At 43.4% G+C, this 27,164-nt stretch overlaps 1 protein-coding gene across 7 annotated transcripts in view; it reads right to left on the bottom strand.

The window, feature by feature from the left end:
* Window positions 1-27,164, bottom strand: part of LOC111672208 (IQ motif and SEC7 domain-containing protein 1-like) — a 90,825-nt gene that overhangs the window by 8,964 nt on the left and 54,697 nt on the right. For 5 of the 7 annotated variants that reach the window (XM_087180192.1, XM_023429553.2, XM_023429555.2 and 2 more), the window contains 7 exons: window positions 6,193-6,472; window positions 4,579-5,858; window positions 3,815-3,976; window positions 3,386-3,508; window positions 2,776-2,942; window positions 2,308-2,447; window positions 1,067-1,096 (listed from right to left, as the gene is read on the bottom strand). In XM_087180192.1, coding sequence (XP_087036318.1) covers window positions 1,067-1,096; window positions 2,308-2,447; window positions 2,776-2,942; window positions 3,386-3,508; window positions 3,815-3,976; window positions 4,579-5,858; window positions 6,193-6,472 — 2,182 coding nt within the window. Of the gene's footprint in view, window positions 1-1,066; window positions 1,097-2,307; window positions 2,448-2,775; window positions 2,943-3,385; window positions 3,509-3,814; window positions 3,977-4,578; window positions 5,859-6,192; window positions 6,473-6,991; window positions 7,338-12,505; window positions 12,859-27,164 lie in introns of those variants that run through there. The other 2 variants (XM_023429558.2, XM_023429556.2) reach the window with 2 other exon arrangements.

Genomic DNA, 27,164 nt, shown 5'->3' with positions numbered 1-27,164 from the left:
ATATAAAATATCGCCATCTTTATCGTTTAAAGATGTAATTCATTCTCTTTCGCTGTTCATAAGCAGACCACATGAATCCTGAGAGTAAGAGCATTTCTATTCAAAAATCAGCACAACAATAATTAGATCAAGACTCAAGGGAAAACTGTTGACTTGTAATAGAACAAGGAGTGACGCTATATGTGGGATGATGTGTTACCGCAAATGATTTAATGCATGAGCAACAATACATGATCTCATATAAAAAAACCAGTTGGCAATGAAGACTGAAACGAGAAGCAGGAAGATGTATAATCAGGAAACCTTGCCATGTGAATACCATGACGACTCGCTGCAGAAAAATAGGCCGTCTTTATTATTTTCCTGTGTACTGTATATTTTATAATGTAAAGGAGTAGTAGGAAGAGTATTAGCACAAATAATGAGAAACCAAATAAACAAAATCCATGTTTTTGTCGTCACTTTTAACACATATTAAGTTTTTTTCACCAGCATGAAGCATAAGTACTGTTGCTATAGTTACTTTCATCGTTATATAGATTACCCTATGCACTGATGTAAACTGTTACACTATTAATGAGAACTCTGAGGTGCCCTGACACACAAGAAAACAAGTCAAAAAGAAGTACTGATGGCGAGTACTATATAATGTATGTGATGCAAAGGAAGCAAATGCTAACAGAGCTAACTCAAACTTAAAAGATTTAAAAATTACTAATCATCTCCACACAAATAGGCTAAATGCAGTATATTGCGTAAGAGAGAGGCATCAGTGTGGCGTGCACCCTGCTGAGCACAGACTCTCTAAACGCTGCCTAAGAGTTCATGTCTGCCCATTCTGTCGACAGGGTCCAGCAATGACTGCTCATCTCTCCATAACAGATGTGAACCTCCAAGGGGGCCAAACATTCTTGCCTTTGTAGGTAATCTGACTCTAAAACTACCAGCGTGATGTGCATTAACTGCAATGTCCATGGACAGAGGCAGAAAGCTATGCACATAGAGTAAAATGACGAAGGAAAAATGATCAAATATAGAATGACTGATGTTTATTTAGTCTACTTACACATCCCAGGCCGTGATGGAGTGATCCGATCTAAAAACAGAAGACAAAGATAATGTTATATGCAGCTGTTATGTTTAGATTATTTATACTATTGCGTCCGATAGCATGACAAAATGTAATCACTCTTATTAATGAGCCCATGTAAGGATTTCTCCTTACAGGCTGTACACCTTTAGCCTACCGAAGTGGCCATTAAGAGGCATGCACCCTCATCACTTCTGTATACAAGTTGGCGTTTTTCTTTGCTGCCGGACTCGAGGGAGTCTATAATGATGCTGGAATGAGAACTGTGGAGGGATACTTTTCTAGAAGCTCACTGTGTGCAGCACCAGTGGACCAGATTATTATGGGGAGGTATTTCAATGTGTGTTTTTTTTTTTTTATGTTAAAGAGCTTTAACCACCTGGGCTTTGAATTCTGCTGCTAAATGGTGACGAGGGATCATTTTTCAATACATTCAATTATTACTGGCAGAGCAGAAGAGATTCCAGCCTACTGGAAACAGACTGAAACAAGACAAGCCTCTCCCTGAGGCTGCATAGGTTAATCACACTTTTAACCTTCACACACGAGAGAAACATCATTACCTGCAGAATACTGCATGAAATGCTGCTTCCCCGCTCCTGAGGGGCAGGAGCACAGTCAGAACTAAATGTGATAATAGCTCGGGTTCAGTTTTAATATAAACTGACTTAATAATTACAGAATCGATGGGTTATTGCAATGTTACATATGCTGGTCGGTTAAACAGTGGTTGGCATTGCAGTGTTCAAACACTGCAACTACTTCTCCCTCTAAAATATGCTGCGGACTATAATGTAGAGAGGTGGCAGCATGTGCCCATTTTTCATGGGACTGCAGCACAGGGCGACATTGCTCAAGGGCTTTGGGTGTGTTAAAACCACCAGCGTGAAGGTCTAAGCCCAGGCGTGAATCCCTATTCGCACAGCAATACCCAAAGGTACAAAAGACTTCCTTAATCTCCCTCTGACTGAATCTATCTATATTTGGAGTTAGAGAATCAGGAGAGTAGCGGCATTGTTGTGTATAAAAAGTGATTCTGGGAAGATATATATATAGCTGTGTAAGTACTGACTAAAGAATATTCAACACTGTATGCATTTCCTGAGCCAAAGACACCTCATGCCTGGAGTCATGCCCTGTGATGAAAATGATAAAATAAGAGATCCAACGGGTGTTGTTAGTGAATTTTGTAGAACACATAAAAAAACATTACTCACCGGTTTCTTTCCCACGATGAGCTTCTCAACCTTCTGCACCTGCGAGACGTGGTCTTCATTGGTCTTGAGCTCTCGCTTACGGATCCTCTCATAGATACCGACCAGAGTCTCCCTGGGGATGTCCTCTCCGTCGTCCACACCTGGGACAGAGGGAGTGAGGAGATGAGTTACCATGTGAAAGTCAGAGGTTGCATTAAAATGGAGCTGCTGTATCAGTAGATCAGAATTGGGAAAATGGGAAATGGTTTAATTTGAAATACAGGAAAGTGAGAGGAGGAATTAATGAAGCTAATCATTTAACTGCAGGTGGCACTCAAATTTTCCAGTACATGACTAATATGTCCTGGGGTGAAATTTAGAGGTGTATGCAAATATTATGTTAAGTATATCCTGTGAGTGAGTTTCACATGTGGCACATTTTAAAATATGAGTAAATATAATATCTTCACATTAGTCTGTTTTTATTACCTCTCAAATTCTTGATGAAGTCCTCCAGCTTCATCTTCCTCTCGGGCTTTACGTTGGGGCTGTACATGTCAGTGTTGAGGAGGATGATGGCAAAGGCCAGGATGAAGATGGTGTCAGGGTTCCTAAACTGTCGCACCACTGTGGGATTACAGATGCAGTAGCGCTGGCTGGAGACACGGTAGGGGAGAGCAACGTGAGCAAACCTTCCACTTGCGACCGAACTTCGATTACAAAACACACACGGATGAATTGTGCTCACAGTGAGGAAATGTTTTGCACATTGCTTGAGAAAAGCAGAAGTGATGCTAGAACTGGTTCTCTTTATGTACAAGCAATTAGCTAGACAACACAGCTGTCAGGAAAACAAGCAGTAAATACAGTATGAAAATACAGTATGTCGTCAGGAACTGTGTGGTTTAATAAAAGGCTCTGGGTTAGCAAGCTTCCTCCACCAACAGGCAGCAGACATATTGCATTTCAAGGATGCGTAAGTATGACCGCAGAATCACTATTTTCTTTCCTAAAACTCTGATCTCTGATAATCAACACTTCATGACAGTTATTCTATCGTCAGTGTGTTGAAAAGTCAGCTGTGAGTGAGTCATCGCACCTGAAAGCTTCGATGAGCCGCTCCACCTTCTGGGCCTCGCCCTGGACACGGATGTGGTTCTGAAATTTCCTGAGGGCCTCGTCCAGCTCCATGCCCTGGAAGTCCATTTCATCCACCACACAGCTGGTACAGAAGCAGACAGATGTTGAAAGGAAAATGAAACACAAAAATACATACATCTTTTTTTCCGCTCATCACCAATTCTGTCTTATCTTACAAGGCTTAGCTGGCATAGATTCTCCCATGGAGGACACTCAGTGTTTATAAAAGTATATACTGTCTTTCTTTGTTTTGGAATGTGCATGTGGACAAGGATCCTGTATATTTACACTAATTTTCATTTAATAATTTTGGTCTTTCCTCTGATCACTTTTATCGAACTCTACTGAAGTTTAGGGACAACGTGTGGGGAAAATAAAAAATACTTACTCTAAAACATCTCTGTTGAACTGTTTCTGTCGATTGCCCAGGAATTCTCCAATCATCTGCCTGCTCAGCCCCTTCCTCTGCAGCAGGAAGTGAGCAACACCGACCGGTGTGTCAGGGATGAATCCCCTCTCAGTCAGGTACTGGATGCCCTTCTCTGGCTTCCTGAAAAATCCATCATGTCCAGCATGTCTTTAATTTTCTGGTATTTAGATGGTGGTCAAGATTTTCAATAATGATCTCTTAACTGTTCATTAAGTTCTCAAAATAATTGGCACAAATGGATATACAAAATAAAGTGATTTATAATTGTTAGTGAAAGATGTAAGTTGAGCTGCATTGCACCAAAGTTAGTGAAATATGACCACAGCCATAAAACAATCTGTCCAAATCTCTCATCGCTGACGTCATTCACATGTTGTCGTGTCAGTCTCAATTAAAGTTTGTTTTCATTGATTAAGAAAGGAGGTTTCTCTGGCAAGAATAAAACAAAGCTGGTGCAATTTCAGTTGTATAAGAGAGAGAAAAAACGTTACACTACAGTCTCATTAATCAATGTTATGCTCCTAGTTTCTTCTTCCATGCAAATATCTTTCAAAATATCTTTGGATTTGATATGAATGCTGCTGATTACAGTTTATAGGTCAACACCTAGTGAGCGAATGATTTGTCCAAGAGGCTCCTCTAACATCTTGTCCACTAACTGAGACATTAATCACTCCAAACACACTGATCAAGCACCTGCTCCGTCAGAGCCGAGTACCTACTTGTTGAAGAGATTCAGGCCGATGCGGTAGTGTCTCTTGCGTATAACATCATTACTGAAGATGGGCGAGTCCCAGCTGTTGCGAGTCTCTTTGTGGTAGGTCTGCTTGCTGAGCGTCTGCTCTCGTAGGCTGTCCCTCGACGAGGACTCGGAGCTGCAGTTGATGGTGTCGTTAGAGTTGGATGTGCTGTTGATGCTGTCGTTGTCCCCGTCAGAGAAGTCGGATTCTGACTTGCTCTGTCTGTTTGCTGAGCCGTTAATGGCGAGATGGCTTTCCAGCTGGCGGTGGCGGTGGCGCAGGGGTGCGTCATCGTCACGGGAGGGAGCTCGTGGTGGGGGTCCGTGGGAAATGTGTTTAGGGCTCGCCTGGGATGACGTTACGATGTGGCCGTGGGGTTCGTACACGGGCGGCCGTTTGACAGAGCCTCGGTCGGACCGGTCACTGAGCTCTACAGAGCTGTCACTAGGAGGTTCAATGGTCAACAAAGGAAGATGGTCCATTCTAAGACGCTGCTCTTGGCACTCCAGAGAAGGAGTGCTGCGGCAGCTTGTGTCTGTGTCACGACCCTCATCTTTAGGGTCAATAGGCCAGTACTCCTGGGAAGAGTTGACTGACCGCAACCGCAAGTCTGATTCTGTGCTGGAAGGTTGGTCCCCTGACCTCGACAGAGCGATAGAGGGGGACATGTCCTCCTCGTCGATGAACAGAGTAACATCGCTATATGATGCCATCGTTTCATCGTGCATGCGTCCAGCTGCCCTGCGATGGGACTTCACCTGATAGGGCACTTCCCTCTCCACCTCAGAGCAGCCCATGGCCTCGGGGTCAGGCCCCTCGTCCCCCTGAAGGCTGCGACAGTTCAGTGCATCATCTATCGACTCAGCCAGAGATTTGACCTGCCGGGAAAAGGCGTCCTCCAGCTCCGTGATGGCATCCGTCAGGTCACTCTGCGGAGGTGGGTGAGATGCCATGTTGGCCTGTTGGTGAACCTCTATATCTCCACATTCAGACTGCACCATGGACAGCGGGGTGCCGTCCTCCGTCATGGACACCTGCCTGCCTTCGAAATAGGAGCTGTGCACTTTCTCGGGGCCCTCAAATGAGAGCTGCATCCGCATGTTGGAGAGAACAATGCGTCTGGACATACGGTTCTCAGACATAGAGCTCCTGAGACGTTCAAAGTTCTTGTTCATCTGATACTGGCGGAAGGCTGTCTGGATGGTGCGGGCTGCATGCCGAGTTATGAATCGTCCACCATATTTACGCTCCAGCATCTCCACCTGGAGAGAGGACGGAGTGATTCAACTGTGAAACTGTGACACCCATGGAAAATTTAATTGTTTTTCTTAACTGTAGATGGTCTATAAAGTCATTCTCCTGGATGTTACTGATAATTTGTTTCACCCAGTTGTCAGTGGGTCTGTGACAATCCAACAATAAAACTTCTCTATTCAATAATCTCACACAGCTGGGTTGGTGATAAGCAACCCACACACTATTTATGGTATTTCAAGTAAAAAATTGCATATAGCACTTTTAATCTAGTGTCGTGAGAACATGAAAGACTTTGACCAACTCCAAAACAAACTATTCAGCATGGCTGCTTTGGAATACCTGTTTGTCCTGGAGGTCAGCAGAGAGCTCATAGCTCTCAGAGAGCGAGCGCGACCGCTTGATGGCCTCCTCCTCAGCCTGTTTACGGAGGATGGACTGTGAGTGCTGAAGCTTGGGCCGACGGGGCCTCTGAGGCCCGGGCTGGACCCCGTGGCTGTAAAGCGGGCTGTCAAATCGGTCGGGGCTGATGGCCGAGCCGTGAGTCACCGGGCCCTGGCCATAGCTGGCTCCACCGTCCAGGGAAGGGCCGCTCTCATTGGACCGTCCATCCCCTTCCACACTGCAGTGAGAGAGCAGAGTGATGGTTAGAGATTTCATCTTCATAATAAGAGCGTTAAACAATGAGAATTCAAGTATCATCAGATTAATTGCAACTGTCTTTCATATCCATCTTATGATGGATGTCAGAGTGAAAAGTAGCTTAAGTTCAGGGACTTATGGCCTAAGCTTTTATAACAGCAAGTCTTTAAATCAGTAGTTGAGTCTCTGTTACAGAATATATGAGTATGGCATTACACAAGTGAACTGAGTGTGTAAATGAGTGAAGCTGGGATGTGCTGATTCTTAACCTTCATGATATACAGTACCCACATTTCATTCAACTGTAAGCTGCCTAATGCTGCTCAGTATCTTTGTAATAATGACAGTCTGCCATAGATTTTGCTGCGCTACAGGCAGAAAATTCAAACGCCACGTAAACACTCTCCAAGTATTGATAACATCCTGATGTTTGTCTGTTGTCTTCCAGAAATTCCCTCTTACACAATTAATGTGAAAAAGAAAACAAGAGGTTACTCACTCACTCTTACATTCTGCCGTTTTACTAGAGGGTTTCTTATTGCGAAAAGACCTTCTATTTTCTATAAATTGCCAGCTCTTCCTCCATATCTTGTCCACCATTCTGTCAGCCAAGTTAAGTCCAGAGTACACAGGCTCCTCCAGGAAACTAAAGTTTATGCGACATTATGAGCCAATCAGTGACCGATGGGAGTTGCATCATGTTTGCCGGAGCGACGACACACTGTTCCAATACACGATACAAAGTCCAGTTTGGAGAAGAAGGACACAGCAAACACAATTTCAGCAGTCCCTCAGAAATAGCTAAGATGTGGGTGATTGTGGTGCCCACCTGCTCAGTAACTAACGTTATACTTATATTTCTTCTCCTTCACGGTACAGTGCATTCACCGTTCTCTGGCAGACTAATGTGTTTGAACTGTGACTCGACACACCCATACAGTGTACACAATCCACTTCCTTCATTAGACAGCCTCCAATCAACATACAGCTTGACAGCAAACAGTGCAGAGTGAAAAAAAAAGTGGAACTATGGTCAAAAGTTCAAACTGAATTTTTTGTAAGTTACTCATGTCATGTTTTGCTCTTAACTGAATATATATTTACTGATTAGCAACCTAACTCCGCACAGCATGCCAACAAAATGTTTACAAAAGTTATTTACAGCCATGATTACGAAACGCCTAGTTAAAATATCAGGCTCAGGCATGTAACCTGCCACTATATGCTACAGTGCATACTTGTCATTTTGTATATTTGAATCTAATTTGCTGCAACTTGTCCCCTTCGGTCTGCTGATTCCTGTGTAACAGTGTAAATGTATTATAAAAATGTAATATAAATTAAATACAAATAAAAAGTTACCGCATGTGACTCATGGACTCAGACACATCAATTTTCTAGACCAACAAAAATACTTGAGAGAATAACCTCTTCTCCAAAAAAGGCTTTTCAACCAAACATTTGAGGGTGAAATATTAAAAAAATGTTGTGCCAAAACTCCCACCAATTATTAAGATCGACAGCATCCAGAAAATCTTTAATCTGATTTCCAACAGCTAAGATGGTGCTTGGATGCAAATGGAAATATTATTATGTTCTCAGAAAACGCAGGCTTTTAATTCAACCAAATGCTGCAGCAGAGTGAGCTCTTGTGCATCACAGGAAGTGGCCTCCTCTGTCAGAGAGGAGATGACCCATTCAGTGTCAGTCAAGGCCACGGTGACACACATGGTAAGCAAATGCTCACTGACTCCCTCGGGGCAACAGCTACAACCAATGTTTGAAAGTAGGGACCAGCACTTAACAACCGAGCAGCCAAAAGAGAAGGCCTTCATGCTGCTGGACCAACATAAAACCTTGCACAACACACTGAAAATCATCCTCCATTGCATAATCGCGACTGGGACGAATCTCCCCAACCATCTGTCACGGCAAACTGTGAAGCCGCCGTCCCTGGAGTTAAAAGTCACACCTTGCATGCTGTCACAGCACCAGGATACAGCCGGTGGTAATTTTTTTTTTTTTTGGTTTTGTGATTTCTTCATTAGAATTTTGATTACTGGCCTGGATAAAGTGATGATGAAAGGGAGTATGTTCATATTAAAATGAAAAAAATCCTATAGCCTAGGACTTGAGAGGAAAAGAAACGTTCAAAAATATTGAATTAAATTTCAGTTTAAGAGTCACATTTATGAAACAGAGGAAGTGAAAACATGTAGCACACTTTGCATATTTAAATGCTAAAAGGAATTTAATCAGAAATAAAAATTTGGCACTTTTAAAGCTCAGTACAGTATTGTAACTTTTTGTTTGCTCTTTGCTTTTGATGCCAAATAGGTTGTGCTGTGTTCAGTCGGTGTAAACATTTTTAGTCATTCACTGTCTGTCTGCTTAGAGATTTACCTCAAAGCAGAGCTGTCTAAATACAGCCTCAAAGAGCAGCTAGCGTGGCTGCGGATACTCAGTTTCATTATGTTGTTTTGTTTTCTACTGAACTATTTTGTTGGGGGTAATTGCCTTTCCATTGTTTTGCTTAATTGCTTGTAATTATTTATGAACCAAAATAAATTAATGTTTCAATTTATCCCATATGGCAATGTAGCGGTGGGAATGAGAATGAGTCTGTATTAAATAAATGAAAACACAATAAACTACAAGCTGCTTTTAATAACTACCACAGTGTTCCTCTGAGGTTTGCTCTCCTGTATGTCCTGTATGTTGTTATTTTATTTAATTTTTTTATACTGATATTTTTAAGTTAAGGGCAAGTAAGTAAGTAAGTAAGTACAGGTTTTGCCTTTCCCCACTGAGACCTGAAGCCAGCATCTTTCCATCCATTTTGTTCTTTCTGCTTCACTTTCTACCAACCAAACATCCAGACTCAGATTGTGGGCGTACAGTGGGAATAAGTGCTGCAGTACTTTTTGCTCTGAGGTCACTGAATTACTCCACAGGGTGAGGTCAGTTGCTCATGATGGCGGGAAAAAAAGGGGAAAAAAAGGGAAGAGAGAGGAGCATTTTAAGGGCTGATGTTTTAAGCTGTAATGGATTTTGAAAGGGAAAAGAGAGGGAGTGAACTGCAGCGGAGCAGGACGTTACGTGACATTATTGCACAGAGGAGGCGTTTCAACACATGGCTCAGACAGAACTCAGAGCCGCTGTTGTTGGATGAAGCAATGATGGCTGTCTCAAGACTGCTTCCTGGTGGTGACAGTTCAGCCCTTGAAATATGACCTCACTATAATAGCAACTCCAAGCTAACGATGTCTGTCCCTCCGTCTGGTTCTTTATCCACCAGGAGCCCCCGTTAGTTCCGATGTAGGCATGGATAAGCATGTCAGCTCAGCTGGCAGTGATTTTCAGCCATGGGATCCAGGGATTTGGGGGGTTGAGTTGGGGAGTAAAGGGGGTGAGGGGGGCGGGGGATCGACCATCTCTCTTTCCTCCCTTCTTCCCTCTCAACACATCCTGAACAAACAGGCCCAGGCCCCTGTCCAGGCCTCAACCCATTCCATCAGTCGGACCTGGGGGAGAAACATTCCTCCGTCCCGGAAAAGAGGAGTCACATCTACAGGAGTTCTGGGAATAGAACAAGGCTAATGAAGTGCAGGCTGGAGCTACGGAGGAAGAGAAAGCTGCAGTGTGGAACTAACATAACTCCCAAACGACGGCACAGAATCCACAAATTTTAAGATGTTTTTTTTTTTGGTTTGTTTATATAAGTTTAAGAGAGCATAATTGAATTCCCCATTCACCTGTGAACTCTAAATACCATTAAAATGAGAAATATGCTGGATATACGTAGACATATCCTCCAACAAGCAATGCACTTACATGCATGTAACAGTAACCTGGTTACTCCTCAATTCTGGCAATAATCTGATTTGGTAAACATTTAAGTAAACATAAAATGAAATTGCCTTTTTCTGGTTAAAGGATGGAGAACAATCAAATTACTGTGGCTCGATTTATTTTGAACCCAATTACTTTACCAATTCATGGAAGTGTGAGCATGTAGACAGAAAACGTATGTTTGAAAGAAGTGATGCTCGAGCAACATATTACAGTCTCTTGCATTGTCAGTATTCAATTGGAGGACCCGACATGGTTGCTAAGTAAGTCAGATCTGTTCTATGAAGTTGAGGAGGCGGGGTATGAAGAGGCATCTACTTCCTTGCTAAACTTTACGGTTTTTTTGTATGTGTGTATGCAAACATACCCAGTGACCTGACCTTTCCGATCAAATCGAACACGACTTCCATAATCAAAATTCTCGATCCAAATCCACCGACAACATGTGCTCCAAACACAACAAAAGCAGATGTTTGCTCTCTCTCAGAGAGAGCTCATAAATACAGATGTGAGGTTAGGAGACCACACAGTAACATGTTAATGAAGTCCAGCATTAAAAGGTAAACCTGCCAGTAAACACTCAGATGTATCGGCCATTTCAGCACCAATAACCAAACTTATGGATGATTTTGTAACAGCAATAAAAAGACAGCGAGGAGCAGGTCGGGGATTTACTGTCTGACACAGCTGCAAACTGGAAAGCTCAGCTGGCCGGCAGACTGACAGAATCACTCTTGAGAGTTTGTAGCAGACAGCAGACAGTCGACTGGAGCCTCGTAAGACTCACGGGTGAGTCATGGTAACTACTGTAAGTTATATAGTTAGGTTTGAGAGCTGTAGGACTCTGGTGTCCCTGTAAATCAGAGGCTGTCACCTTGCATCTAATGCAAACTGGCCAGAGACACATCAGTTATCAAAGCAAAGCCACCCAGCTGAAACTTACAGTACTTAAATGTATCTGTATGTACAACAGTGTGCTGAATGGCTTCGACTTGCTTATAAAAGCTCTAACCTTTGCCCCTATTATTACATCTTAAATAGCAAAGTAATGTGCAATCACAATGGTATTTGATTTAGTTTACCTTTAGTCACCCCCGACTATCACAACCTATTCAGGGTCATTGGCAGTCTTAACATTTTGATGGATAAATGAAAGTCACCACATTTTTACTACATGAAGTCTGCTGATTATTGATTGTTATGCTTATTAACAGTGATCATAAGCTGATTCATAATCAAGTTGCACAGCTTTGCACAGTTTTCCAAGATGACTTAAGCTTTGTTAGCGTAGCACAGATGCTACGCACGTGTGATGAGCAGTTGACTGATGTTTTGTTAATGCCATCCACATACTTGTTAATTAAAGTAATCAGAAATCAATATTACTCCCTTGTTAACTGCCAGGCCTCATTCTGTCTGAGTCAAAGCATCCCCCCCTTCCTCCTCCCCCTCCTCCCTCCTGTCAAGACTCAACACAACAACAACAACAACAACTACAACAGAGCTGCTGTCATTATCTCTCAGTAATGAATAATTGAACTCTCCTCCGCACTCAGCACCTGCCCTTGAAGATCGGACTATGAAAAACCACACAGTCACAGCCAGTAAGCGGGAGGGCCACGACACACCGCAGGAATGCCCTTCAACTGAGCAGTAGGGGGGTGGGAGGTGTTGGGGGGGGGGGAATCCAACTCACACATGGATTCTGTACAGTAAGACTAAACACACCATGATAGCACACACACATTCAGTGACTCAGAGAGGGAGACGTGATCTGTTTTCCATTGTAAGGGCGTCAAAGTCGAAATGGCAGACCCCACTTTAAAATTCCTGATCCTCATGACTTTGCTTGAAGTTTCACATTAATCCTGTCATCTTCAAGTGTGGATTATGCCAGAAAAAACCCAAAACAAACCAAACAAACATAAGAAGCCATTTAATACAGTGTGTGAGTCGTGCTCTTTTCAGAAGCACGCATGTACCGTCTCTCTGCTGTTTATTAAACAAAGCCTTATGAGCTCTTGCAGCTTGGTGTAACCTCAACCAATGACAACGTGCGCACACACACACACACACACACACACACACACACACACACACACACACACACACACACACACAATAAACACACTCGCATTTTACACTCTCCTATTACTCTTACCAGCCATTCAGCTCCAGCTCCAGCAGTGACTGGGTCTTCTCTGAATTACACTGCAAACACCACATGCTGCCCGGCACTCACAAGACGATGTACTCCAAACATTAGTGGTCCCACTCACCAGTCCCCATTGCTGCCTAAAAGTTTTCTCTAACAGACATACAGATCACAGAACTGCCATCTACTATAGCTTGTAGCTCTCTGCTCCTCACAGACATTCCCATTTCTTTGCCTTGAGAAAGCAGCTTCCTATGGATGGTAGGCGTGGATGGTCGGTTAGTGGCAGTCTGTAATCTCTGACAGACAAGTGGGGCTCTTTCTTTTTCTCTTTCTTCCTTTCTGTCCTCGGTGCGCCGGGCTAGTAGGAGTATAAGGGGGGGCGGAGGCTCAGAGACGGGAGTGTGGGTTTCTGCCAGGCCCTGAGCCGTATGGAAGGGGGCGGGGTGCAGGGGAGAGAGGGTGTGAGAGCGTGGTGGCTCTGTAGCTGGGTAGAAAGAGAGAGAAGGGGATGAAATACCTCCTGCACAACATTAATCGTGCAAAGGAGGAGGCACACAAATGACCCTGGAGTGAGTGACATAGAAAAGAAAATTAAATTTTTCAGCCATTTTATCAGAGAATGTGAAAACATGAAAAGGGAGAGCTCGAGACAGCATGGCTAGGAATGAAAGATAAAGCTAGGCGCTAAAAGCCCAGAGAGGAGGGAGGGGGAAGAGAGTGACAGCTTGATCCAGTTTGGTACATATAGGTATAGTAGATAAAGGAATGGAGAAACAGGTATAAAGGACAAAGTAAGGGGAGTCTGGCATAAAGAAGAGATAGTGCTGGAGGAAAGAGGGTTTGGGAGTATTTGAATGTCAGAGGTACCTTTTGTTACTCTTGTTTTTTTTATACAGAAGAAAAAGGACATAGTGGGTAGAGATGGCAAATACACAAGAGCACCTCTATTAATAGAGCCTTTCAGGGCTGAGAAGTGACTGTCAAGATGGGCTCTAAGAAAAGACCCAGAGAGGATTCTGCGCCTTTCTGCTGCTGCAGCGCAGAGGTTGTCCTCCTCTCGCCCTTTTATTTTCAACCTACTTCAAATCAGCTTTGTTTAATTTCACAGATAATGCTATACTGCTAAGCTGCCACCCATACTGTAGCATCATTGCTAAGCCCACCAGGACTCCCATCCAGCTCCCCACTTTGCAGCAGACCCTGAATTGACGATGTCTTGTCTCAGGACTTCACAGTGTTGTTTCTACAGGCCAGAGACTAATCACCCCTCTGAGAGGAGGGGGTTGGGGTAAACTGCCCCCAAGTCAAAGGTATTTTCTATCTAATGACAACAGGCACAGGAAACAGAGGAGAATGGCTCCCACATGGAGCCAGTTTACAGGGACACCAATCATCTACAGACACACTCACACACCAGTCTCTGGAAGGAGACGTTGATGTCCCCTAATTAAAGGCCTGAACCCTTAAAATGATCACCTTCTCTGGACTGTTTTCATCTGGGCCTTCGAGCGAAAGATGCAGATTGAAAGACAAAGAAAAAGCAAAGAGTTACTGAAAGGAAAAAAAAAAAGTTTGCATATCTTAACATGTGGCATGAATCACAGAAGGGGATATGCACAGACTTACTTGCCATGTGTGACTCAGGCAGAATCATTATATGCACTGCAGAAAGGCAGACAGGCAGTGACCGGCCAACTGATCTATTTCAGTTGGAGACCTTGGCCCTGTACTCTGGTGACTACAGCTGCTAATGCCTCAAAGAGCTGCAGACACTTGACTCAACTTACAGAGCTCAACTATCACACAATCACTCTCCAGTCTTACTGAAATCCATTTGTTCCTGAGTGTCTGTAAACAAAAACAAAAAAAATAGGGAACAGAAGCCATTTAAGACACCCGCTTTAATAAAACTGGCATCCTCATTATCGCAATCATTTTGTTAAACTTTGTCATCACCCGAGGTGCAGATGAAGGCAGGCATTTAGATTTTGAAATGTGTGCATGATATTAGATATTAGCCCCAGTGCATTCTTCGTTTTGCTATCAGACCACAGGGAGTGTCTAACTGGAGTTTATTTGTTTGGGAATTAGATATGAAGCAATATCACGGTCTCATTTCGAAGGTAAGCATGTGATACTTTCAAAACCCCATGCCTGTCATGATTGTTTCAGTATGAGGCTCAAGGGCAGCATCTGGTTAAGTATCAAGGAGAGCTCTGCTGAAATGATCAAATGAGTTGGATTCCAGGTTAAAAAAAAAAAAAAAAAAAAAAAAAAAGTTGTAAAAGTTTTCACAAACTTAACGACACTTAATAAGGTTGTGTAATTATCTGTCTGCTTGTCTCAATGTCTCTCTCTTCCTCCTCTAGTGTTACGCTCCGGTCTAATCGCCCTGGCTGAGTGAAGGCCCTCTCCATCTCCTGACTCCTGGCTGCACAGCGCTCTTCTCCACAATGATGTCATTGAGAATTCCAAGCAGAGGCCCACTCTGCGCTCATAAAACGCCATTTCTTCAACTCAATACATATGGTGTCTCTGTGTTTAAGCCCCTCCCCCCATCATTTAGTTTCAGTACCTTCCCTTCTTTTCCTCTTCCTTCTTGTTGTAGAGTAAAGAAAGTCAGATCTATTACACTTGGGACAAGGCCAAAGAGTCATCCGCAGGTCAGCCACACGCAAATGCCTTTATCAGGTGCATTCCCACAGATGTAGTACCTGAACATTATCGGAAGAACAGGAAAACTTCGATTTTCCCATTGCAGAGGGAATGAAAAAAGACAGAGCAGAGGAAAAGACAGCAGAGGAAATGACAGAGTAAAGTGATAACTTCCTGGAAAGTTGGTCACAAGATTTTGGCGCCCGTGTGCTCCGTCTACATGACATCATGCACCGTTACTCATTATCTGCTTTTTTACTGGATGCTGAGCAACTGAGACCTGCGCTAAGAAATGGAAAATAAAACGAAAACTAAGCCCTTGCCTGGTCTGGAAACAATTAGAACGGGCTGATGTCATAGTTTGATACAACAGTATACTAAATGAGATGTAGTGGCCCGGCATAGCTTTGTGAACACAGAGCACTTTGTATAGATAGGAAAAAAAACAAAGAAAAAAAAACACATTTTCCCTGTAAATTCTCAGGAACAAAGAATTTCTGTACATAAGAAGGATCTGGCAGCAGATGTATAAATAGAGCTGAAATGAGAGTAATTAAAGGATATGGTGCCACTGCTCATCACATCCTGGCAGCAAAGCTAGAGCAGATGTGTTGCCTGTGGGATCCTATGGGAATGATCAAAGTTCATCAGTGGCAAGGGATGGCTGAGAGGCTTTTCTCTTTTCTCCTGTTCATCTCTGAGTAATTCCAATACAGACAGAAACAATCAGTTTGTCCAGATACACGGAAAGACTGAAACGTGTCAAACTGAAAACTGTCAAATAGCGGAAAAGCTGGTGTTGAACGCCTGGTCAGGACTGAAGGCTCGTAAACGTATTCTTGAAAAGAGTAGTTTGACATTTTGGGACTTTCACTCATTTGATTTCTTGTGAAGAGTAAGATGAGAAGATTGATACCACTCTCATGACTGTATACTATATATAAAACTGCAGCCAGGAGACAGTTAGCTTAGGTTTGCAGAAAAACTGGACAGTCAGCTGGGATGTCACTGTCCAAAACAGCCATAGAAAAAAAAACAGTCCACCGCATACCTCCCCCTGAACCCACAAATGGTCGATTTGACAGTTATTTTGAGGTGCTGGCAGGTTTTTTTTTTTACCCTAGGACGACCTAAGGCGACCATTTCCCTGCAGCTTCCACTCTTATGTTAAGCTAAGCTAACCCTCTCTTGGCTGTAGCATTGCATTGAACGGGCAGATATTTAACCAAATATTTTACTGTTTTGAATCACAGGTTTATCACCAGTATTAAAGGGTTAGGTATTACATCGTCAGCATTTAAGTAGCACCTGGGGCAAGAGGGATCTGGACTTGCTCCTCAGTCTTTCCTGGGTGGAGTTTTTGCATGTTCACCCTTCTGTGTTTGCGTGGGTTTCCTCTGGTTTCCTCTCACATTCCAAAGACATATGCCAGTCAGGTGGGGTGGAGACGCTAAACTGCCCAAAAATATGAATGTGGGCATCTCGTGACTTGTTCCTCTGCATTTTCTCCTCCATTTTCTCCCGTCCTCAAAACAACTGAGTGGGCAGAGAAAATGCATGAAAATAAAATGACACCCTTACGATGGAAACCAAACATACACTTACTTTACAACTCCACCACATGTTTGTGCACTCCTCTCTGTGTACGCAGCTCTATAAAAAAAAATACATTTCATGGAACCATGGCAAACACAGGACTACAAAGGCGTACTTCTCCTGATTGCATGCATACGCTATCACCCTCTCACTCTCTATAAAAGGCAGATAGAGGTCATGTATTTCATAGTGTTACCATTATTAGAAGCCGGCCCTGTTTGTCCATTTACAATATTTTCTTTTCATTTCACTCCATTACCAGATACCATATTTCTCTGAAGCCCTTCACCATCGCCCCTCCCCTGCACAGAAACACACTACAGCACAATTCTCCCATGCTAAAAATAGACCCATGTGAGGAGACACACTCTGGTAAACACTCAGTGTGAGAGATGAACAATACTCTGAAGAACAAGAGGGAGAACACACACACAAAAAAATGGCCACTGAATGCAATGCTGATTTCATCTCATTATCTGTTCCTTTGTGGCAGATCGATGTACAGCGCTTTTCGGATGACACCGTGAAATTTTGAGGTCAGCTGGAAAACAGTGCCAGACTTAGACAGTGTCTCCAATGCTTAGTGCCCAGAGCAGCCTGGACTGTAAATGTGACAAAGGCCACAGCGGGTATAAATACTTGTGGTCGGCAGGATGGTCACAGGACCGTGACGCGACAGCCAGACCCGACAAAACAGACCTGACAGAGACCTCATATGATGAGACCCAGTCCACACAGCGAGCTTTCAGAGTGACAGTGCCACCCACTGGTTAGAAATGACACTACGTGTTCCCTTGGAGATGCACACAAGGCCTGGGGGTGGGTGGGGGCATGTGGCACTGATGTCATTTAGGACAACTGAGGTCAGACATGTTTGTCGTGGCTGCAAGTCGGGAGGGTGGCTGGGTTATTCAAAGGCACCGGGACGCAACAAACCAGCTTTTTCTGGTTGGGAGACGTTGGCTGGGACGTGGGGGTGGGGTCGTGGCAATAATCTATTTAAGGCAGTGTCAGACTCACACCTGTCTCAAGGCACACAAAGAAAGTCCTCCGCTGTACATGCACTCCTACATCACTATTCTTCATTGTCAATTGTACAAATTACCTAAAAAAATCATTATATTTGTGCATAATATATTATGTATATTTTCAAGTACATGTGTATATTTTCCTTTAATTTCATTTAATGCTAAAACGAATGCAAATAACTATGCAGCCTGCAGTACAAGCAATTGCACATCAACAAATTCTGCAATAACTATGTAAATTTTCACATTTTAGAATACAAAGTACAAGAAAATATTCAGATGTCTCCATCACTTTTCAATCATAACCTTCCTAAAGCATCTGCTTCCTTACCAAACAGCACCATAGTGGCCGATCAATCATCTGACAGACTCACAATTTGCATATAACATCAGCCAAATGCTTTAAAATCGCGTCTCTCTGCTGCCCTATTTCCAGAACTGATTTCCAGGAGCCATCCATCAGCTTAATCCAGGGGAATAATAAATGAAACATATCTATCCTTTGACATAAACCAGACATGTTCCTAAAATAATTATGTGTGTCTGTGTTTGGACGTGTTTGTGTGCCTGGCAATGCAATCAATTTGGAGCCATGAGCTAAATGACATCATTGAACTGGGTAAATTGACTGGAAGGTTTACAATGACAATAATTGCTGTTTCAATCAGATTCCATTCATTGTCAACTGCATCACTGCATCAGATAAACAGCTGATCATCTTCAACATGTTGTGTTGCTCAGTCATTCAAAAAAAAAAAAAAAACCTCACACGATCTCATTAGCAGCCAAGCGTGAAATGGTGTTATCATTTAGATCTGACTCTAGTATAACTAAGTTTCTAGTAAGACAGACATGTTAATTGCACAAGATTTTGATTTCTTAAAGTAGTGATTCAGCATCAGCTATAGATGCATACTTGTCTATACAGCAGAACCACACTCTGCGCCTCAATATTCTGACAGAGATGAGGGATTAAGGTTGAGAAGAAACAGATGAAGGGAGGAAGCACAGATCAAAACCTTTACATTCCTACAATACTCAGACTGCGAAGGCTTACATTCCTCCACTACTCACCTCTCCACACACAGCTGTCTAATCAATTTAGCACAAGTTCACTTCGCTTCGCCTTCCTTCAGCCCTGCACTCCACAGCCAGGACTCCAGGTACTTGCCGTGCTCTGCCGCCCTACCCTGGCAAAGCTGACGGTGCCGCCGTGGCATCCCAAAGCCCACAGCAGAAACACTACGGCCATTGAGCCCCGAGGAGCGCCTCCCGGCTCGGCCGTCTACACTGGCACAGGCCATTGTTTGTGTTGGCTCTGTGTATAAAGGCAGCCTTTCTCATGTCTGACTTTTCAGTCTTTGATTCGGGGGAAAAACACAGTGACTAAACAACAGGGGCTGCCCTGTAGCGATGAGATGTGTCAATATGTCACACTCTGCCTAATGATATTTGTTGTTTTCTTGTTGGGTGAATTGTCGTGTGATTTCAGCATCATGAACAATTCGAAAGTTTTCTTTCAATTCCTGCTCCATTTGGAAGCTAAAGCACTAAACGTATTTCATTTTAATGGCCCTCATTAGGCTGACAGTGACAGAATCATTCAGGAAACATAATGTTATTTTAGGAGAAAGCGCCCAAAACTGGCAGACTGAATACAGATGTGGGAAAGTGAAGGCAGCCACAAGTATTATGATCTGCTTCTCAAATGCTGTTCAGTCACCTGAAGACACAATAAGAACATGATGGATTTCAACATGGAAGAGCCATTACAATAAAGACAAACCTCATTTCAGGCTTGTGATTCAAATCATTTCATCAACTTAAACATATCACAGTTAATAATGAAATCAGACTACACAGATTAGAAATATTTCTCATATCGATTTGGTTTGTCACTATTTGTTCATCAAGTAATAATGTTTTCCATATTTTTTTTTTTGTCTGACCAATAGTGAATCTCAGTAAGTGAATGTGAAACTGCTGCATCAGGATCCCATTTGTCGAAGGAAATACTGACTGTTAGTCCCCCCCACCCCCCACTCCCCTTTTTTTTTGCACATCCAAGCAGGAAACATCCTCCACTCTCCAGACCAAGTCATCAAAGAATGAACAACAGAAAACTCAGGATCAGTTTACATGTGATGAGAACTTTGCCCAGCGTCAATGAAAACTTGATCAGTTCTATTTAAATATTAATTGAGAGCCACAGTTGAAAGCACCTAAACAATGAAAGCCGAATTAAAAAAGAAATAATTCATGAATCTCATCACTCTTGTTTGTGTCTCCACCACACATGCATGTCAAAGTTTTGGGAGGTTAACAATGAGCCTAAGGCACTAGTTTTTAAAGAAAAAAAAAAAGAGGAAAAATTACCAGTGAATAATTTTTCTTGCAAAGTAACACAGACAACCAGGAAGCAATCAATCACAGAACAAAAGCACAGAGATAAAGCCGTCATGCTCCATCTACATTCTTCTTCTTCGGGAATGTAAAAAGGAAGCTGATGGAACCTTTTGTGCAGGTCACGAGAGTGCTGAGAAATGGATTCATGTTGACATATTCCACTGGAACAAGATATCCTGAGTGTGCAAGTTCCATTCATACCACATTTCCCCAAGACCTGGTGGGTGCAAGTCAGCAGATCTTATATTTCAACATACGCCCCATTCAGGCAGGCGAGGTCGGACGTGAAGCCTGGCTTTACAGAGCGAGAGGCAGTTTCTGAGAATAACAAGCAGACTCAAACTCATGATAACGACCCGTTTGAGGAGGAGTCACACGGCGCTGTGTTTATTGTTTCATTTGTCTCAATGCCTCCCATAACCTCTCGCTTGAGACAGTGCCAAGCCGTTTACAAGAAGAGAGGGTTACAAAGGAGCATATGGATTCATTCGCCATCTCGATGACAAACTACCTGACAGCAGCTAATGCTGTTTGGCTTTCATTTAATTCACACACCACCAAAGCTTATTGGACGGTCCTGAGCACAAATTGGAACTCAATAAACACACAAGTCCTTCAGGAGTGAGCCAGAGAGGAGAGCATTCAACTGTTTTGCTTGCAACACACCAGACCTGATCAGAGGAGTCTAAGAATTAAAAAAAACAACAAAAAACTAATTCAGAGAAATGAATTTCAAATGTGGAATGAATCAGTGTGCTGCCTTGGTTATATCCTTGGAGGTTTGATGTATGCTCCATAAAGCTTACTGTTTTATTGACTGAAAGCCCAGGGCTCTGCAGGCTGCAGGGCCCATCGATCTATAGCCCCTCAGTAACTTATGAGGCCCCTGTCCCAGCTCTCTGAGCTCACAGGATAACAAACCGCTCCTTTACGCAGCCGGTTCTATGTATCACAAACTCTAATCACGTCAAGATACGTCAGTCTAAAGAAAAGTGATTAAGGTGTTGTCAGTGCGAGAAATACTAAAAGCAGTGACTGCTGATACTCATGTCTTTTTCACAAGTGAAACTTATTCTTGCTTTTTCGTTGCACCCACTTCCAAAATGAATGGCGCTTGGACAAGGATGTGGAAATATCAGAGGGCAGAGAGGATGTTTTTCTACCTCCCCTTTTCTGGGATCCTACAGATGTGCCTGAGAAGTCGCAGGGTGCAGCCAGGAGATGGATGTGTTTGAACATGCTGGTTTTGGGCTCTTTTGATTGAATGAATACCGGCCTAATTCTGTCATGTTAATCAACTGAACTTCCCAACAGCCTGAGGTGTCACTCAAAAGCAGGCGGTTGTATCAGCCGGGAGTAATTCTCACACCCATATGGTAATCTGTGACTGACGTAAAGATCAACACAGACCCATATGAGAATGTTTTCTCTTTTGGTGGAGCCTGTTTCCTCAAACCACTTCTACAGTAAAGTTACAGTCTACAATTCCCGGAGTTCACTTGGCCTTCATCTTTTTTCCACATTTGATATATTGGCTTGGCAGAACTTGGGTGAAGCAATAACTATGTGGAAAATAATATTTAAAAAAATATTTAATTTACGGGAAAGAGCAGCCTTACGCTGTTTTACATCTGCTCTACCGCAGGTCTACCTCAGGTAATGTGCTGTAAACCTTACCCTTTCAAGTCTGCTGTTTGGAGTTTACATCACATCACATATTTATAATATGCAGCTAATAAGATGAACAATATGTCTTACAGTTTATATCAGCCTTTCAGATACTTCCCTAGCTGTTCAACAAGTCCACTGAGTACACAAGGTCAGCAGCCTCACTTAAACCTTCAGTAAACTGTACAACGTGCTACAAAAATATTGCAGTGACAGCTGGGAGGAGCACTTTCAGAGGGAGTCAACAACACAGTAACATCCTCAAACCAACTCTGATAACAGGATGAGATCCTTTTCCTTGTATTATCTGTTCACGTGTTTGGGGCTGAGCACCAAGAGCTCAAAGTAAAGCCCAGTCTGAGTGTGACAGGTTCACTGTATAGTCTGCTGGAGCTCCTGTTTCAAGCACGTAAACATCTGTTCCGCATAAGGTTAAGATGCTTTCCGGAGATGCTTGGGCCTCGGCGTCTTGTTAAAGCAGCTTTCCCATGTGGACACGACACAGAATAATGAACAGCGTATCCAGAGAAGCCGTCGGATCACCGTTTTTCCCATTACTTTGCATTTAATGATGAAACACCGAGGAATTCTGTGTAATAAAAAGCTATTGAGATTCATAGCTGCCGCACTGTGCTTAATGACCCCAGAGGGGAATTCTGCCTTCTATTTGCTGTACCGCAAAACGTAACTCAGCAACGTCCTGCACCAGGACGACAAGATAACATGTGACATGATGGAGTGTAAACACAGGGCAGAGAAGGACGAGATGGGGGTGGGTGATAGAAATGGACTGAGGGAAGGACAGAGAACAAGGGGTGAGTTGCATGTGATGTAAAGAGCGTGCAAACTGTGCACACACTCAGCACAGTGCAGCTCTGTACTCTCTAGCCGCCATTCTCACGTACAGTATGACTGATGAGGAAGAAACCGTCTCACGCTCTGACGCTCTGTGCACCTAATAGGCTCTAATGATGGCCTCGCCGAGCCATCCGTTCCGTTAACAGGTCTAATGAGAGCAGGTCCAAGTGGTGGACTGAACACACAAGCTCCTAATGAACAAACGGGGGGAAAACAGATCAGCAGAGCTCCTGCTTATAGGTTTCATTGAAAAGATGTCAACAGGATGCTTGACATGAGCAGGACAATCAAGCATGAATGTGTTGTGAATCAGAAACATGTTGGGATGAGAAATGGGGGCCTGAACAGTCCAGAGGCACAGAAAGCAGGAGAAGCTGAGGGCTAAACAGCCTTGGGGGGGGGGGGTCTGTGTTTTACACAGCGGCTGGCAAATCACACACGTTTGCTCAAATGTACCTTGATAAAGATGTATGTTGATTCCAAATTAGAAATATTAATAAACATAAACAACTCTTCCACTCCCCCCCCTCCTGGCACTGTGCATCAGTGTGCATGTGACATCAGATTACAGAGCAGCGGCACTGGCGCTCCAGTGTACAAGCATCGACGGCTTTATGCTGCACACTTTCCATACAAATACACTCACACAGTCATCCACCCTTTAATTCTATTCATCTCTCGTTTACGGCTGCTTTTTCTTTCCATCTTCAACTAAACTTGGTTATACAGTTGCCATTTTGCTTCATAAATGACATTTAAAAAAAAAAATGATCCAAACTGCTTGTAATTCCTTTTCCGTCTCATCATTTGAGCATCACTGTCATGCATGCACACCAGCTCACCACACACCTGCAGTGTCTGACAGTGTAAACAGCTGCTTTGTCTGTGCTACAGAACCCATATGAACCTGCACTCCACGGCCAGAGAGATCTCACACTCACACACACACACACAATTTCAGAGGAGGGCCCACCTACCTCCGCACATCTGTCTCTGGGTTGTCCCATACTGTATGAAACTTGATCCAGGCTCTGATGACAGATTTCTACTGCTCTTCACAGAGAGGTAAGGTGGTCTGGGTTACTGGAAAGCTACACTGGCTCCGTCAGGCGCAGGAGACCGGGAACCTCCATCTGACTGATTTACTTTCCGCTAATCAGCACATTCCCCTAAACGTCAATGAAAAGAGGAGGCTCTCCTCACACAGAGCACACCCTCCCCCTGGCTCACTCAGCTGTGTCCCTCACAGCCTCACTCTTTCTTTGAATCTCTCACTTTCTCGTTCATTAGTCTATCTCTTTTCCTCCTCTTCGCTTTATGCCGTCTCCTCACTCTCACCCCCAACATGCCTCTCTACCCTTGTCTGTGGTCATTTATTCAGCTGCTGTGTTGATGTCTGTGGTTCAGTGAGGACACGTCCGGAGCCTGCGTGTTGCAGCTCTGCAAGGTCACCGATTGTTTTTATTTTTTTGTTCCCTCCTCCCTCTTCAGGACACATGTCGCTGCCGAGGGGGGAATCTGAGCCCTCAACCAGAACACATCCTCAGACAGCCAGAGCACAAACTGAAATGTAGTTAGATAACAGTTCATCTAACAACCTCTTTAAATCTGAAGAGAAATGGAAATGCTATTCATGTTCACTTCACATGTTTAAATGTCAATAGACGATCATAACCAGGTGAAAAATCATTTACTGTTAACATACAGTATATTTATCTTATTCAGGGAAAGAAATGTGTGTGTGTGTGTGTGTGTGTGTGTGTGTGCGTGTGTGGCGTTTCATGCTGAGCTGTATGTGCATGCATGTGACACTGTATCTGTGAGTAAATCTAAGGTTGCTGTCCTGCAAAACTCTCCTTGTTTCCTCTGCTTTGGTGTCCTGCTCAGGCCGGTTCTGTCCAGTTAGCCACAGCTGAGAAAAACATGTTGATAAAAACAAACAAAAAAAGAGCAGAGATTCTCAGAAATGAACTCACTCTTGGTGGTGTGGCTTTCTATATGTGAGCCAGATACTTTTTTTTTTGTTGTTGCTCTGTGAATAGAAGAATAATTTCAGGACAGGAACCAGAGATTTGTGAGTCATTCTACTAAAAAATAATAATACTTTTCGCTTCCAGGTAAAAATCGTTATTAGGTAAACCTTGGCAGTAAATGTCTGTAGCAGCTATCTGGGAGAAAAGCCAGGGAAACAGACTACAAGGCTGCAGCCGCCTCTGTGGGACTCCAGACCAGGCGAGAGCCCCCATCTGCCTTCATTTGTCTTCTCTCCACTTGCCAGTGGATCACAGTGGAATTCAGTGCTGCTCATTTATTTGACTTAAAATATCTCCCATTGTTTAATTTCTTAGCTCTCTGCCCTTGACTTACTCACAGCGGATCGCCCAAATCATTGAGTGAGTAGCCATTAACACGCAGACGACTCCGATGAGCAACAGTTTCTTTATGAAGAATGGAGCCAGAGCTGTGGACTATCCACTCAGTGGGAGGGAGATTAACATAAGACCTCTATCCGAGTAGTCACAGGAGATCTTCTCTCTGCTCTCTGCCCTGACTGCTCTCTACCAACAGATGGCGCTGGTGTACAGTCAACACTGATGTAGAGGTTTAGGGATATATGACTGATCAAAAGACTCCCACTCGCCTTTATCATGAGAGAGCAAGGAAACAAGTTGATGTAAAGTAGAGCAGCAGTGGGAGGGTTATTGTCATAAAAAAAGGGGGGGGGGATGTGCAGAGACAGGAGTGAGAGTGAGGGCTACAAATAGGGAGGGAGAGGAACTTTATTCTGTGGTTCCCCAGGGAGCTCATTTAAGCTGCAGGCCGACATGTCCGGGTCTGTATGACGGGACAGGTTTGATCTCTTAGACTCATTTGTCAGAGATGACTCTTCAATTCCAGCCTTGAGTGGCCCTTACTTTGAAAGGCACTATCTCTCTGGGTAATAAGCCCCGACAACCTACAGCCAGTTTAAAACACATCTTTCCCCACCATACTACTACTATTAGTAGTAATAATCGGATTGGTAATTATCATTTTCTATAGTCATACTAATTGCAGTATAAAGGGGGGAAAAGAAAATCAACAATAAAAATATCTGTATAAAACAAATGAACCTTTGTGAATGATGTCACTGAGAAAGGAGAGAAAAAAAAGTCATGTGACCATGGGAACCTGAGTGATGCCGACATTAGATGCGTCTCTGTGGACAGTGCCTCATAGATTGAAAGCAGTAGTTATCAAAACTGCATGCACGTGCACAGATCTCCAAGGCCAGTTGTCAAGGCAACGGCTAAGGCTGACAGAAAAAATAAAAATAAATGCATTGTCCGTACCATAGATGAAGATATAAATGTTTGTGTATATACAGAAAAAAACAACAAAAAAAAAACAAAAAAAAAAACAAAGTCCTTACACACACATAGCCCAGAGCAATTAGTCCAATCAGGATAAACATTTAACTTTAATGACTGTTTACCACGCACAGTCTCAGCCTCCCTGACAGCATGGTTATTTCACTCTCATGCAGGGACGTGTGCTAATTTCACAAGTCATGTGCCCACACAATGCATGCAAAACAATTCCGTTCATGATCAAATATTAATAGATGAGAAAATGTAAAATTCAGCTTTTAATCAGCCTTAAATAACAGAGACAGGCAGAGATAATATATGGATGAGAAGGATCTCAGTTGTGCTACAAATGATCCATGTGCTTATGATATTAGCATCAGGAATCTTGGACAATGGCGTTCTAATGTTTAGTCTTCTGCCAAGAGCAGTATTTTATCCATTTATTCATCTATTCATTGCAGGCAGAGGCAGAGTGGAAAGCCCCCGAAGGGACCACTCTGTTTTTATAGAGTAAATGCTCTGTTGTGCCATTATCAACTCCCCCATCCCTTGACCCTACCCCACCTCGCTCATTTCTGACATAAATCAAAACACACTCTGGATAATGAGGGTCTGCTTTGTCGCAGAAAAGAGTTTGTGGATTAGTAGCAATTACCAACCTGAGCTCTGGAGGCTCGGCTTGTTCACAGCTTGGCATCAGCTCTCTGTATCTACAGCAATGCAGGTAAAGGACAGCGTGCGCACACCAATTCTCATTCACAGCAAAGCACTGAGCAAGAGTAACGATAGAGATATGAAGACGTGCATGCCAGCCTCCAGATTCTGCAGCTAAATTAAGTTCTAATTATGCAATAACGGGCTGCTCTCTTTTAGCCTGTGTCTGCATGTGCATACAGATTTGTATGTGACTCAATCAATACACCGACGATTGCATGCACGCAAACTGTGCGTACGCATCTGTGCATGTGCAGGAGTGTGCACATGGCATCAAGACCACAAGGTGCAGAGCGTGTATGCAAGAGCTGCAGTGCAGCAGCATGAGCTCATCACTCTTCTCTTCTCCCCCTCCTCCTTCACTGCCCTGCCACCCACCCCCCACCC

This window comes from Seriola lalandi, unplaced genomic scaffold, assembly GCF_002814215.2.
Source record: "Seriola lalandi dorsalis isolate HSWRI2012SDOR001 ecotype SW California unplaced genomic scaffold, Sedor1 jcf7180002054896, whole genome shotgun sequence".
NCBI lineage: Eukaryota > Metazoa > Chordata > Actinopteri > Carangiformes > Carangidae > Seriola > Seriola lalandi.
This window is presented reverse-complemented; position numbering and strand designations above follow the sequence as displayed.